Source organism: Lipotes vexillifer, unplaced genomic scaffold (assembly GCF_000442215.2).
Source record: "Lipotes vexillifer unplaced genomic scaffold, Lipotes_vexillifer_v1.1 scaffold874, whole genome shotgun sequence".
NCBI lineage: Eukaryota > Metazoa > Chordata > Mammalia > Artiodactyla > Lipotidae > Lipotes > Lipotes vexillifer.
Genome location: NW_006776973.1, coordinates 46,153 through 60,256, shown reverse-complemented (window position 1 = coordinate 60,256; position 14,104 = coordinate 46,153). Strand labels below are relative to the sequence as shown.

Below are 14,104 nucleotides of genomic sequence, written 5' to 3'. Positions count from 1 at the left end.
CTGCTGAACGCCAGCCCTGCAGAATCACATTCCTCCATGAAGGCCATGGACACAGGGAGTGGAAAAAGGTGAAATCCAGGTAGACCAATAAAAACACATAGCTTAATAACCCACAGAAGCATTTGAGCAGTGTTTTATAATTTTTATTAAGTCCTTTCACAAATATTGCTTGAGTTATTAAAACTATTTCCTGGAAAACATAGGATTGAATGCTCTCAATTCATTTCAATTAAATGCATTCATAATATGCAAATAGTTGCTACAGGTGAATAATGGAGTAAGAAAGGATTCCTACTTACTTTAGGGATCTTACATTGTTCTAGAGGTTTAGACAATATACCATTGATTGTTCCTTTTCTAGATTTTTGTTGTTGTTGTCATATGATAGCTAAACAGTATATGAATGCTTCTTTAATGTTTGTTATAATTAGTAAATTGTGGGACTTGGATTAGAACTCAGATCACTGTCCTTCAAAGTCACTCTCTTTCCTATCAGTTATACACCTGTATACACTGCCAAGTCCAGGTGTAACTGAACAGGACCCTTTGGGGCCTTCCCAGGACCAGACCCCCACCGCATGTCCTCTGCCTGCCTCTTGTTTGTAAAAAGGCTTTAGTCTCCTAGAACTTCCCTGAGTTCCAAAGACAGATTCAAACAGTTACTAACTAGGGAAGTGAGGGAATGCAGAGGAAGAAAAATCAAGTCCAACATAATCTTATCCATGACTGTTAGTTTAAACTAATACCTTGATTTATGACCCCAAACTGTCCTGTGGCTTTAACCAGCTGGCTCCAAGCGGGCTTAAAATTGATGACCCTGGGAGGGTCAATTAAGAATTGAAACTCCTGAACCATCACGAAGGCTCTAAGAAATAATAAAATGCCTCAACCATCGCTGTTGCTTTCTCCTAGAAAGAAGTTAAGGGATCACAAGACCACCATTGACTAATCTGCTTTGCAGGAACACATAGATCAATCACAATCACCAAGTCACAAGATGGCGCCAGGATGTCTGCAACTAAGGTCTTATCAGGAAGCGAAAATCACAAAGGTCCCCTCCCCTTTACTTTTTTGCCTTTCAGAACCTTGTACCCCGGCCAGCCAGGAAGATAAATTTGAGAAAAGTCCCATCTTCCACACTGGCGCCTCCTCAACTAATAAACCTTTCTCTGATCCAAACTCTGACATTTTTTTTTTTTGGCTTCACAGTGTGTCAGGCACACAAACTTAGGTTCGAAAACACTGTTTTTGAGTCTTCACTTGAAACACCACCGTGATCGGCCGCGTATTCCTTTCCAACTCGTGGACCGTGCACCTTCAGCCATCCCCTCACTCTCCCAGCTTCAGCTTCTCCATCTTCGCGCGTTTCTCCTTCTTCCCAGTGTAAGAACTTAGTTGCTTTCACCCTTAGCTTTTTTCCCACCCCGCAGCCCCGCTGTTAGAATCTACCTTCTGCCAACACCACACACCTGAAACTCTCTCAGGTAGAGAGAATCTAAAGTCTTGGCACCTGTGTCTATGCTGGAGACTTGATTTGGGAAGAAGGAGAAAGAAAGAGGATTCAAGTGTGAGAAAGGAGTCTTCTGAGCAAAAACGAATAAAGAGAAGTTATCTGAGACTAGAGTGTCCCTAGACTGGGGAGAAGATAAGAGAAGAACAGAGGACTTGTGAAGCAGAGGACACCTCTGTCCTGCTTTCTGGGGCTGTAGCTTGGAGGCAGCAAGATCTCAGGGAGAGACCAGCCGTATGGTGTCTCTTGGCAGTCATGTCCATTAGCATCTTACGGAGACTCCTATATCCCAGTTTGGTACAGAAGCAGATAAACGAGACCTAAAGAGAGATGTGAACAGGGTAGTAAGCATCCCTCAGCCAGGGGACCTGGTGGATTAGTGATGAAGAATCAGACCTCCGGGCTTCCCTGGTGGTGCAGTGGTTGAGAGTCCGCCTGCCGATGCAGGGGACGCGGGTTCATGCCCCGGTCCGGGAAGATCCCACATGCCGCGGAGCGGCTGGGCCCGTGAGCCATGGCCGCTGAGCCTGCGCGTCCGGAGCCTGTGCTCCGCAACGGGAGAGGCCACAACAGTGAGAGGCCCGCGTACTGCAAAAAAAAAAAAAAAAAAAAAAAGAATCAGACCTCCTTCTCATGCCCACCACCCAAACACCTTGACACTATGAGAGTAAAACTCTGGCACCACTTCGTGTGGGATGTAGCAGGAACTCCAAGAAGGACTGAGGTTAAATTTCCCATTAGCTCAGTTAGGACATAAACCTGAAATCGAAATTAATTTGTTCCAAAAAACAAATGGGCTGGAAAAAACAAGTGGAAGAGAGTTTGGGTCCCTTTTATAAGAATAATCCTTTAAGTGAGAATACATTCCTTCTTGGTAGGCCCAGCCTCAGCATAAGTACTAGCAGAGGAAAGACCTAGAATTAAAGGAGTTAAGTTCAGGAAGAAAGAAATTCTGAGGTTCAGAGATTTGCCTCAAGTGATGTAATAGCCAGTGATGGACTTAACTTCTAATCTGTAGTGCTGAGATCTTTCCTCTCCTTTCCATTTGTCTCCCTATTCTCATGCCATTTCCACCCCCAATCACATTTTGCCCTATGCTGAGTATGAATACAAGGTTAAAATAACTTGTCATTTTGCATTTATTACTGGTCACATTTTATTTATGTTTCTAATCTAGGACATGATTCATTTTTCCCATCAAGGAAATCAGATTTTACTTATTTTTTTATTATTACTTTTTTTAAAATTTATTTTTGGCTGCGTCGGGTCTTCATTGCTGCGTGCGGGCTTTCTCTAGTTGAGGCAAGCGGGGGCTTCTCATTGTGGTGGCTTCTCTTGTTGTGGAGCACGGCCTCTAGGCACGTGGGCTTCAGTAGTTGTGGCCTGCGGGCTCAGTAGTTGTGGTACACAGGCTTAGTTGCTCCATGGCATGTGGGATCTTCCCGGACCAGGGATTGAACCTGTGCACCCTGCATTGGCAGGTAGATTCTTAACCACTGTGCCACCAGGGAAGTTTGGAAATCATATTTTATTTTAGAACTGTATACGCAAAAAAATTTTGAGATTTGTAGAAACTCATTCTTGAATTCTCCTGGACATGATTCAGAGGCTGATTGGGGGAAGGCCTGAATCTCTGGCTGTAGGGGATTATTGTGGTTTGGCAATGAGAAGCTGGGGAAATTGGCTTCGGGAAGAGCGAGAACTTCACCTTTCTTTAGTGGAGGGAGTCAGTGAACATATTCAATTTGTCTCCAATGGAAGGTCCTTTACCTGGACCTCTTTCTTTTGAGTGCCTAGGTGGTGGGCCATGGCCTCAGCGATGGTGGTCTTGGGGACCTTGGCTATGGGGTGGTGGGTCACAGGGTCCATGGCCATAGAAATCATGGCCATGGGGATGGTGTCCATGGGGATGGTGTCTGTGAGGACGATGTGTGTGGGGATAGCACTCACCAGAACTATGATTATGAGGGGGCCCATGGGTCCCACTGGTGTCAAAATGAGGGTGATGGCATCTTGACCCTGGAGGAGACAATGGTAGAGGAACTCCTGCTCAAAACGGTGGACTGTCTGAGTAATTTTTGTCTTCTAGAGGAGGTGGGCATCTAAAGTTGTGTGACTCGTGAGGATTATGGTGATCTCTAGATCCATTGAGCTTAAATGGAGGCCTGCCAGCAGGAGAACGCTCACCAGAGTGGAGGGGATGGCCCAAATGATGCTTCACACCACTGACGTTTGTATGTTCCTGGTGAAGGACACAGAAGAGTGAATATCATCCTGTAACACAAAAGAAGTTAGATGTTTAATTTAATTTACACCAATGGTTTCCAGGCTTTTGGATTCCACAACTAATTTTAAAAATAGGAGACCCAGAAAAAAGGTTCCTCAAGTTCTTATTTAGCCAACTTGGCATTTAAAATATGAACAAAACTATCACCTACCACCATTATTATTTCACAATAGAAATAATACTTTGATAGCACGAGTCAGAAAGTTAATCTCAGAGTAAAGGATACTCCTTTAGATGGAATAAATGTTGGAAATGTTGGAATATGGAAGTTATGGAATAACTTCCCTTATTATTATTATTCTCATTTCAACATAATCTGGTGAAATTATATTATAAAATGATACTCATCTATAGATCAACCTTTGGAAAACTAGTGCTTTGTAATTTATATTCTCAAGAGTTGAGGCTTTATGGTACAAACATCTCCTACTCCTAAAGGATGAGCACTTACCTCTTTGCACTTGTGGAGCCATGTTCATGGTGACAAGCCTGCCCCCTCCATTTTGGGGGTGAGGGTTGGTACATGGACATTTGGATTATACTCAGGGTTTTTTTTTGTTTTTTTTGCTGATGTAAAAAATACTGTGAAGAATATCTTGGTATAGAACAAAACTTTGTAAAATACATAAAATATTGTTTTGAATCTTATTTCACATACCTTTATATAGTAAATTTTAGGCGAATTCATTCTTCTTAGGTTCTATGCCTAATAATAAAAGCTAGGAATTATTAAGTGTGAGCACTGGAATCCTGACTACAAGGGTCACTTTCAAATCCATTAGAGGTTGATTGAATTGATCATGATTTTACTTTTCTAGCAAATCTTACCCTCAATTCTTGGGGAAAAATTCATACTTTTTGCGTCATATCAGCAGTTGTACTTTCCCAGGGGCCTATTCTCTCTGTATTTCTCCTCCCCCCATCTCTCATCCATCATCTCTCTCTCTCTCCCTCTCCCTATTCTCTCTCTCTGTGTCTCTGTCTCTCACACACACACAATACACACCAACAGCCATAAGAACAAAATACAGTATATGTGTGAAAATATCACTTACTTTGGCACTGCTCATGATAAAGGCTACTTAAGCAACCCACCTTAAGATTGAAAACTTCACAGTTTATGACAATGTCTTTTGGGGTTTCCAAGTCAGCGTCTTCTACATCATAGGACAAACCTACTCTGCAGAATCCGAAGTTCTATAAAGAAGAGATAAACCTGTTAGTGTCTGTCTATGTGTATTTGAGTGTGTGTGTGCAGGTGGTATGAAGGTACCCAGCTCTTTTTGTGAACTTCCAGACATTTGGGAAAGGAAAACAGGCTTCTGAAAAATCAGGGTAATATTATCAAATATCTCCATCAGCTATTTAACCATTTTTCCTAATCAACACTTTGGGGAAAGTGTAGGTTCTGAAGGGTTTCACTCCAAGTTGCAGTGGTTTCCTTCCATGAGTGGTCCCCCGCGCTGGGCTTCCCCATGGGCTGTAGGAGGAACTCTGCATCACTGATACCTTGCCTTTAGCCCAACCTTCTGCCTGAAGACCTGAGTTGCCTGTGTCTAGAGAGAGTGAAGAGTGGTATAGAAGAGGAATTTACACAACCTAAACCAGGCCCTTGGAGGAAAGTGTTGGGAAGAAGGGAGCCAGTGTAAAACTGGGTTTGCACAGACCCCGTCAAAGTGACTGTCTGCTGGCCCTACCCTAGGTACCGAGGCTACAACTGGCTGGCACCGCTATGCCCCAGAGGCCCCAATACCCAGCTGTCAAGGTTAGACTAGGACAAGAAGAAAACTCTTTTTTTTAGAAGAGACTGTTAAGCATTGAGGTTCTGAGTACAGTTTTGGAGTCAAACAGACCTATGTTAATCTTGGCTTTGCCATTTACTAGTTGTGAGTTTAAGCAAGTTACATAAAATTTCTGGATTTGTCTTTGTAAAGTGAGTACAATGCTAACTATCGACACGTTGTGGGAAGGCTTAGTTAAATGAGATAATGCTGGAAAACACTTAGCACTGAGCTCCTCTTCTCCGGCTGTCATGTTTCTCTACTGGGTTTGCACTACATACACCAAGATAGGGGTTTGTTGGGGATGGGAATGGAGGAGGTGGGGTGTCTTTGCTGGTAGCTATTAAGCAGGATCCTAGAACTGCTTGAGGTTGAAAAGTTGAACAGTGAGAGAAGGAACGAATGAATGCCTCCTTTCTTTCCATCCCGGAGAATGTGTTATTAAACCTCAGAAAATGCCTGGACTTGAAATCAAAAGGCCACCATTAAAATCCTGTGTCCTAACACTTTCTAGCTAAGTGCCCTTAGGCAAGTGTTTAAACTTCTAGACCCTCTTGTTCCAGGGAAATGGAGGCAAACACTTGCTTCTCCTCAGAGGGCTTGTCACAGGGCTCCAATGAGGCAATAACATGGGTGCTTTGTAAACTGTCACCATACAAATGTTGAGTGTTATTAAGGAGATCTTCCTGCAGGTACCTGAGTATCAAAGTATAAGTGACTAGGGGAGCAATCCCATCGATTGAGCAACTGGAGGACTGGATTCTAACCTCAGCTCAGTTGTGAACATCTGGCAGGACCCTCTGTTGAGCCTCAGTTACCTCCTCCTTAGTCAAATGGGGTCACTGAGTGGAGTAAACGAGGTGAAGTGAGTGAAAGCACCCTTGGGTGTCAGTTCTTAATACAAGCAAGTTATTAGTTTTAGCTAAGTCTTTAATCCTAATGGGTAAAGAACCTGATGTTAAGGTATATAGCATATATAATTCTATAATATACATGATACTCTCGTGATTCACTTAACTTCTCTGTGCCTCAGTTTCCCCATCTGTAAATCAGGAATAAAAATAGTACCTACTTCATAGGGTGATGGTGGGTTAATAAGGTCACATATGTAAAGCACTTAGAAAGTTGCCTGGCCCATAGTAAGTGGTCTCTAAATGTTACCTAGTATTTCACAGAGGCTGATTATACTCACATGAGAGTGCCTGGGAAAGTGGTGACTGGAGCAGTTCCTCACAGAGAAGTCCAGGTAGTAATTGGTTCTTTCCCCTCCTCTCTAGAACAAGTTGAATCCAAGCAGTTTCGGGACATTAAAAGTAAAAAAGGCAGTGGATGCCTACGATCCAATATTCAGTATAGCACTATGAGGATTCAAAATCCCCAATATGTGCCATTTTTCTGATGGTCTCTGCCTTTAAAATATTTATCACATAAGTGATAAGGTGAATACTATTTCATTGAAATACATACATAAATACATACATACACACATACATAATCAAGCACAGTGTGAAAAATCACCCTTCTTGCACCCCAGCCTCCCCTTCTCAGAGGTACCATTATCATCCACTTGATGAGTTTTTCCTTCAAGCCTTTTCCTAAATATGTTGCACATATACACATATATCTAATTATTTAACATAAATAGGATCATATTCTAAGTATTGCTCTGTAACCTGTTTTTTCCATTAGCAATGTATCTTGAAACACTTTCCAGTGCATATACATCCAAAACGTTGTTTTTAGTAATTACGTTGTATTCATTCCATTGCTTGGATGCACCGTAATCTGTTTAACTTCCGCATTTTCAAAATGCACAACGGATATCAACTAGCTGCTCTACAAGACCCCTCTGGGTGGGAAGCGCTTAGGTCCCTGGACTGGGTGTGGTGAGATAGGCACTCTGAGCCTCAGTCTTCCATTGTAATAGAAGGAGGTTAGGACCCGATGATTTTAATGACTCGCATCATCTTATTATGCTCTTTCTTCTGTCCTTCCCTCTTCCTTGTTTGGGTTTTCCCTTTTCTCTGTTAGATATTCAGATACACACACCCCAACTCCAAAGACTAAAGAACTGAAGGAGGGCAGTTCTATGGTATCTGCTGCCTCTCTGCTGAGGCTGCAACAGAAGTCTCAATTTAAAAGGCAGCTGGCCAAGTGAGGCCAGCGGAGAGGGACAGTGCTGCCCCGTGTCCCCTGCATCGGCAGCGGACTCTTAAACCACTGCACCACCAGGGAAGCCCCCACTTTGCTTTTTTAGTGTATAACACCTCAAAGTATTTTTTAATGTAAATCAGCCTTATTTGGTTGTTGATTTAAGATAAAGTCTGACTAAAAATTTCTAACCACCCGCGTCTCCTGCATCGGCAGGCGGACTCTCAAGCACTGCGCCACCAGGGAAGCCCCAAGCGCTAATATTTTAATGACCTCTTCCTGTCTCCGCCAACGAGAGAGAGGCATCGTTAACAGAGAGAGGAGAAGGTACAGCTCAATCTTTCTTTAAGGCAACCTCCTGAGGGAGTTGCTTGACTGTTGAATTTTTATATGTTGAAACATGTTAAGATTAATTATTTTAAAAGAATTTCTGTGATAATTCTTTTTGAAAAAGTGAATTAAAAGAGCATGGAATTTAGAGTCAACACCGGTGGTACAGGGTCATGACTTTGCCACACTTTGGCTGTGTTCACCCGGCCAGGTCATTGAATCTCTTTGAGGCTCAGTTATTTTATCTCTAAAATAGAAAGGATCATAATCTTTACTTCATAGTCTTGTTGTGAGATTAAAGGAGATAATATATCCTTTGTATAACTGCTTTGTGAACATACATAACTTTCAGATGTTGATGGCAATACTTGAGTGCTAAGTACTTTGCAAAGTGTACTACACAGACAATTTTATTTAATTCTGAGAAGGAACCAAAGGGATAATGTTGTTATCTTCATTTTACAAAGGAGGAAAGCTTGAAGAGGTTAAGTAACTTGCCCTCAAGACCACACAACTGGTAAGTGATAAGGCTGGGATTTAAACTCAAACAAATCTGACCCCAGAGCTTATGTTCTCTACGATGATGCCATACAGCCTCTTGTAAATTTCTATTTTTATATGTTGAATTTATTTAAAAGAAGGTGTGCCAGTAATAGGAAAACCCCTCTCTCTTCTCTTCTCAGGAGAGCAAGTAATAATACGTCCACAAGGGCAGGAACCATTTCTGATATGTACTTCATAGTCTTATATGATGATACCACTGTAAGACTGAATTTTGTATTAATTAGAATTAATTAGCATTTTAACAGATGATCATACCAGAACTTGTGGTGCAGTTAAAGTCATTCACTCGAGGATTCTGAGACCCATCCAAACATGTTATAGCTATTATCTTACATGGTCTGATCACCTGCAAGAAAGAAGGGTTTATATTATTGCCTATTGCTTTCCTCAGGTTGACACGAGGGAACAAAAAAGTGAGGCAACATACTCCTACTAACCATTTGAAATTTGTCTGTGCTTTCTCTCACCAAACCTTTCTCAAAAACCTGTATTTTCTTAGCATATTTCTGTGATCTGGATGCTATAAGCATCCAAAACCCTCATGAGAACCACGGAGAAACTGTTGAAACAGATCATGGCCACACCCCAAATATTTGCAAGGGAAAAAAATGCTAAAACACCTGGGTATGTAAACATTTTATTTTCTGGAGTTGAAATCTTATATCTGTGCTCTTTCATCTTTGTGTCCTCCTCCTGTGGCAGGGAGCCTGGGCTCTGAGTACCCGCGTGCAACGTGCAGAACAAGACCTTATTCCTCATGGTGACTGCAACTAATCCCTTTGGCCATTTCTGTTAGTGGGACCAGTATTCATAGGTCACGGTTACAAGTTCATAGGTTCTTAGACGTTAGGTGATTTGCTCAAGGTCTTACAGCTGGTCATGCTATCACATGGGAGCACAAGCCCCACTGACTTTTCTTGAACTAGGTTCCAGGGTGTAGCTCTCAAGAAAATATTACTCAAGGTCAACAGTCTTCATGAGCCAAGAGGCAGAAGCTGCTCTTACTCTCTTACAGTGTTAGGCCAGGTATGCAGCCACCCTGGGCAAGCACAATAGACAGAAGTCAAGAACGCTAAGAGGAGAGGAATGGTACTGTGTTTACTTACTTACGATTTCAGATGGATGAATAGAAACAGCTGGCTCACAGTCATCCCAGTGTTTCCTGGATAGGACTGAACAGTCAGATTCTTTCACATCCAAGACTAAGTAATAGACAGCTGTGGCTCCCTGGGGAATACCAAGAAAGCAACTGGTGGGTAGCATGTGGGAGTCCAGAGCTTTTTAAAAAAAAACCCAATCTTTTTATTTCCTAAATAGAATTCCTGCTCCTCTCCAAGTCATTGCAGATGTCCTGCCTTTGCGTCATTTGATCTATTTATTTAATAAAATGCTTCAGAGAGTTACTTCCGAATGCTCTTTTTAACTGGTCACAATGTTGTTTCTGCCCTTGAACTTTCAAAAGCAATCACTAAAAAGCAGTGTTGGTTTGGATGGAGGTGTTGAAGGTACAAGCCTAGAATATAAGTGCTGACAGTCACATCATGGCCTCCAATCTGTATATGCAGTCATGTCCTCTCATCCAGCTCTATTCCTGAACTTGGATTCCTTGTCTTTTTTTAAAAATATAGATTGACTTTTTTCCCTTTTGGCTGCACCGCGTGGCTTGCAGGATCCTAGTTCCCTGACCAGGGAATCAAACCCGTGCCCCCTGCAGTGGAAGCGCAGAGTCTTAACTACTGGACCACCAGGGAAGTCTCAGATTTCTTGTCTTGATTTCAACTTGCCCAAAGCTAAATTCAGTCTCTTCTCTTACAAACCAGCTCCCTCTCTCAACTTCTTTTGTCTGGTCAGTGGCACCATTAATCATTTATTGCCTTAGTCTTTGTCTTAAAGAATGTCCTGTCCTCAAGCCTTGAATGGTCTTTCTTTGTCTCCTGTCTTTTCTTTACTCTCATTGCCCTAATTCCCACTGCCTGGGGCTGCTTCTCATGTCGTCATTCCTGAATGTGTGAATTAGCTCTTAGTTGTGTCCCTGCTCCGGCCCCTATCTTCCCAGGCACAGGGAGATCCGCCGCCCCACCCCCACACCTTCCCCACTGCCACTCAGAGGTCACACTGTGCTGATTCGTCCTACACGTGTGGCAGAGAGCCTGGAAGGGGACTACTGGTCATCAGATTGCTAGTGGAATCCTAAATCCCTCCACTCTCCTTCTCTGTAACCTTTAGGGCCTTGGTTTCTAACACTGTAACAAGTATAAATTTCTCTGCTTGTCCTCTTTGGTGCCCCATGGTCTCACCTCCCTGATTTCAGTGGTTCCACCAAAGGGTAGGTTATTTCTGGGGTGGTGGTGGAGAAGCAGGAGTCCCTCTGTAATCTCTATCAAGCCCTCAAAGGCACTCCGAATAAGCGTATAACCTAAATGAAAACAGTAGGCTTGCTTTCTTCAAGCCTACGGTCTCTCTTCCAAGGTGATGGCTGCTCCAAAGCCCACAGAGAACTACTGGAACCCCTCTGCTTTTGTTCTGCTTCTCCCTAACACCTTCCTTCCTGATTCCCTATCCACATAGAGGTGGTATGGCTGGCATTCTCCTGGAAGGCCATTACACAGGCCACCGTCCTATTCAAATCCTGCTCACCCTTCAGGACGCAAAGGAAGCCTTCTCCCATCCCATCGAAATAGTTCTTTTATGAGATCACTCCAGCATCTATACCATTCACTTGGTCACTTGAATATATCTCATCTTATGCAGTTCACATATGTGTTCATGTGAGCTGATTATTATTTCCTTGAGAGCAAGTCCCACAATTTAATCTAATCTTTCTCTTATAGTACTGAGCCTTTGACTAGGCTCTGCATAAGTGTTTACAAGTACTTACAGGCTGATTCATAGTTAAGGACATACTAGTAACAAACATTCATCTGAAGGAAAAAAGAACAGTCAGAGCAGCCCACAGATGAAACAGACAACCCTGCCCAAAGCCAATCCACTGTGCAAAGCAGCAGGCTTAGGGGCTAGAGTCTCAGTTGCCCCTGGTACATCATCTCCCCACTCAGCTCTGCCATGGGCAGCTCCACAGCATTTTGTCCAAGTGGACATCAGCGACCCACAGCAACTGGAAAAGGTAGCCATCCCACCGTCATTTATTGATCAGGTCTAGAGCTTTCCCAGCCACGGGCTCTGCAGCATCGCAGCCTGTGGGACTCACAGCACAGGAACGCTGCAGTGGGATCAGAAGGAAGAAAAACAGTGCTGCAGTGAGTAACTTCATTTTGTTAAAATGTGAAAACCATTCCTTACTCTGGGATACCACAGCAGAGAAGTTTATACAGATTTTCTAAAACACACACACATACACACACAATTGATTAAACAAAGTCTTTATCCGTTTTTGTTATGTAACTGGGTATGTTCACCTTGACTCCTGGTTCAAATATCAGTCAACACGCTGTAAATGATTAGTGGGTCCTGGGGACAGAAAGTTGAAACATGCCACCAGTGAGTGGGTGAAACTGTGATCTGCACAAATCTGGATATTACTAGTAGGTAGCAGATCCAAAGTGTGTTTTGGGCCATAAGCACTGCCTGCATTGGTATTTGAGGTGGAGTCAGAAATAATTTTCCTCCATCTGCCAGCCAGAAATCTCTGCCATCAGTCCCTTCTTTGGATTGTGGCACTGAAAGTCCTCAGTAGAATGTAGCTGCATTATTGAAGGGAGGAGACATGTTAAGTGGTTAACACCATAAAAGGAAGACAGTTCAGATAGAGAAGGATTAAGAGGCTGTCGCTTTGAAGTCAGATCTGAATTTCAACCCTGGGTCTGTTACTCTCTTACTGTGTGATGCTGGGTAAGCTATAACACTTCTCTGATCCTTAGTTTCCTCGTTTATAAAATAGGGTTTAAAAATCTCTTGGCAGGCTTGTGTGATGATTAAATAAGAAAACATGCATAAAAAGTCACCAATACAATTCTTAGCACAGATCCAGGTGTTAAATAAATAATGCTATTCTATTATTATAATTAGTGTGACTGGGAAGAAGTTAGAGGCACACTCATGTCATTCCAGTTCTTTGTGACCCTTAAAGTATATGCTAAAGAGAATTAGTTCATGTGGAAGAGGATGGTGGTGAGGGTAGAAGTCAAGCCATTCTATGCCCAACCCAGAGAAGGGATTAGAGGGACCAGACCATTGGGGGAGGGGCTCAGCACTGGGGGACAGGGCTGGGATTAAGCTGCTTCCCCCCACCCTCACTTCTCCTAAAAAGTCAGTATGGGCTTCCCTGGTGGCGCAGTGGTTGAGAGTCTGCCTGTCGATGCAGGGGACACGGGTTCGAACCCTGGTCTGGGAAGATCCCACATGCCGCGGAGCAACTGGGCCCGTGAGCCACAACTACTGAGCCCGCGCGTCTGGAGCCTGTGCTCCGCAAAGAGAGAGGCCGCGATAGTGAGAGGCCCGCGCACCGCGATGAAGAGTGGCCCCCACTTCCCACAACTAGAGAAAGCCCTCACACAGAAACAAAGACCCAACACAGCCAAAAATAAATATAAAAATAAATAAATAAATAAAATAGTTATCTATTAAAAAAAAAAAGTCAATATACCTGCAGGGATCCCTCATGCCAGCAGAGTCCAGCGACATCAGAAAGGACCAGAGAGGGCTCCCCCGGACTAGCAATAGATACCGCTATTGTTATGGATAATTCACCCACAGATAATGCAGATGGTCTTTACCATTCAAATAGAATTCCTTCTTTGATCCTGTATTGCCCAAACTGAATTTCTGTACACATTACACCCTTTTAGAGTATAATGAAAAAAAAAAAAAAAAAAAGGAAAAAGAAGAAAGGACCAGAGGGAGTCAGCCCAGCTTGCTTCTCCACTACCAGGGACTTAAACGGCATCTCCTTTCCTCCCCACTCTGCGGTGAGTCACTCGAGATGCTTTTCAGAATCCTTACTTCCAGGCCTCCCTCAGAGCAATTAAATCAGGATCTCTGGAGATGGGTCCAGGTGTTGGGAGTTTTTCCAATGTGCAGCCAAGGCTGGGGACTGGTGAGGCTCTAGACAGAACCTGAACGGAGGGGAAGAGTTTGAAGACAGAAGCGATCGGAACGGGTGTATGGAAAGCAGACCTCACTTCCCAGAGTCACAGGTTGGTTTAGCAAGTGTTAAAAGGGGAAGAAACCCATTTCGGATTATATTTGACATTGAACTTTTAATATTAGTAACACTAGCTTTTAAATATCCAAACAGGACAGCTTCAGTGTAGTTTAGAATGACAGGATTAGTATGGACTCTGGCCAAGGTGTTACTAAGCGGCTCCAAGCCAGGGTTGGAGGTGGAGAAAGCCATTAATTAGAACAAAACCGTTTCATGTTTCAATCAGTTGAGCTCCTTAATGAGGCCTTTCTATTATTGCTACACTGGTCACACCCAATATGGAGCGCCCTGAGTGAGCTAAATGCTGGTGGAGGGAAAGA

At 43.2% G+C, this 14,104-nt stretch overlaps 1 protein-coding gene across 1 annotated transcript; it reads right to left on the bottom strand.

The window, feature by feature from the left end:
• Positions 1-1,445: 1,445 nt before the first annotated feature.
• HRG (histidine rich glycoprotein) lies at positions 1,446-11,894 on the bottom strand. Its single transcript, XM_007450745.1, is given in 8 exon segments — positions 1,446-1,583; positions 3,058-3,272; positions 3,275-3,752; positions 4,893-4,994; positions 6,771-6,847; positions 8,879-8,969; positions 9,734-9,846; positions 11,693-11,894. Coding segments are annotated over 8 exon segments (1,416 nt in total).
• Positions 11,895-14,104: the final 2,210 nt, after the last annotated feature.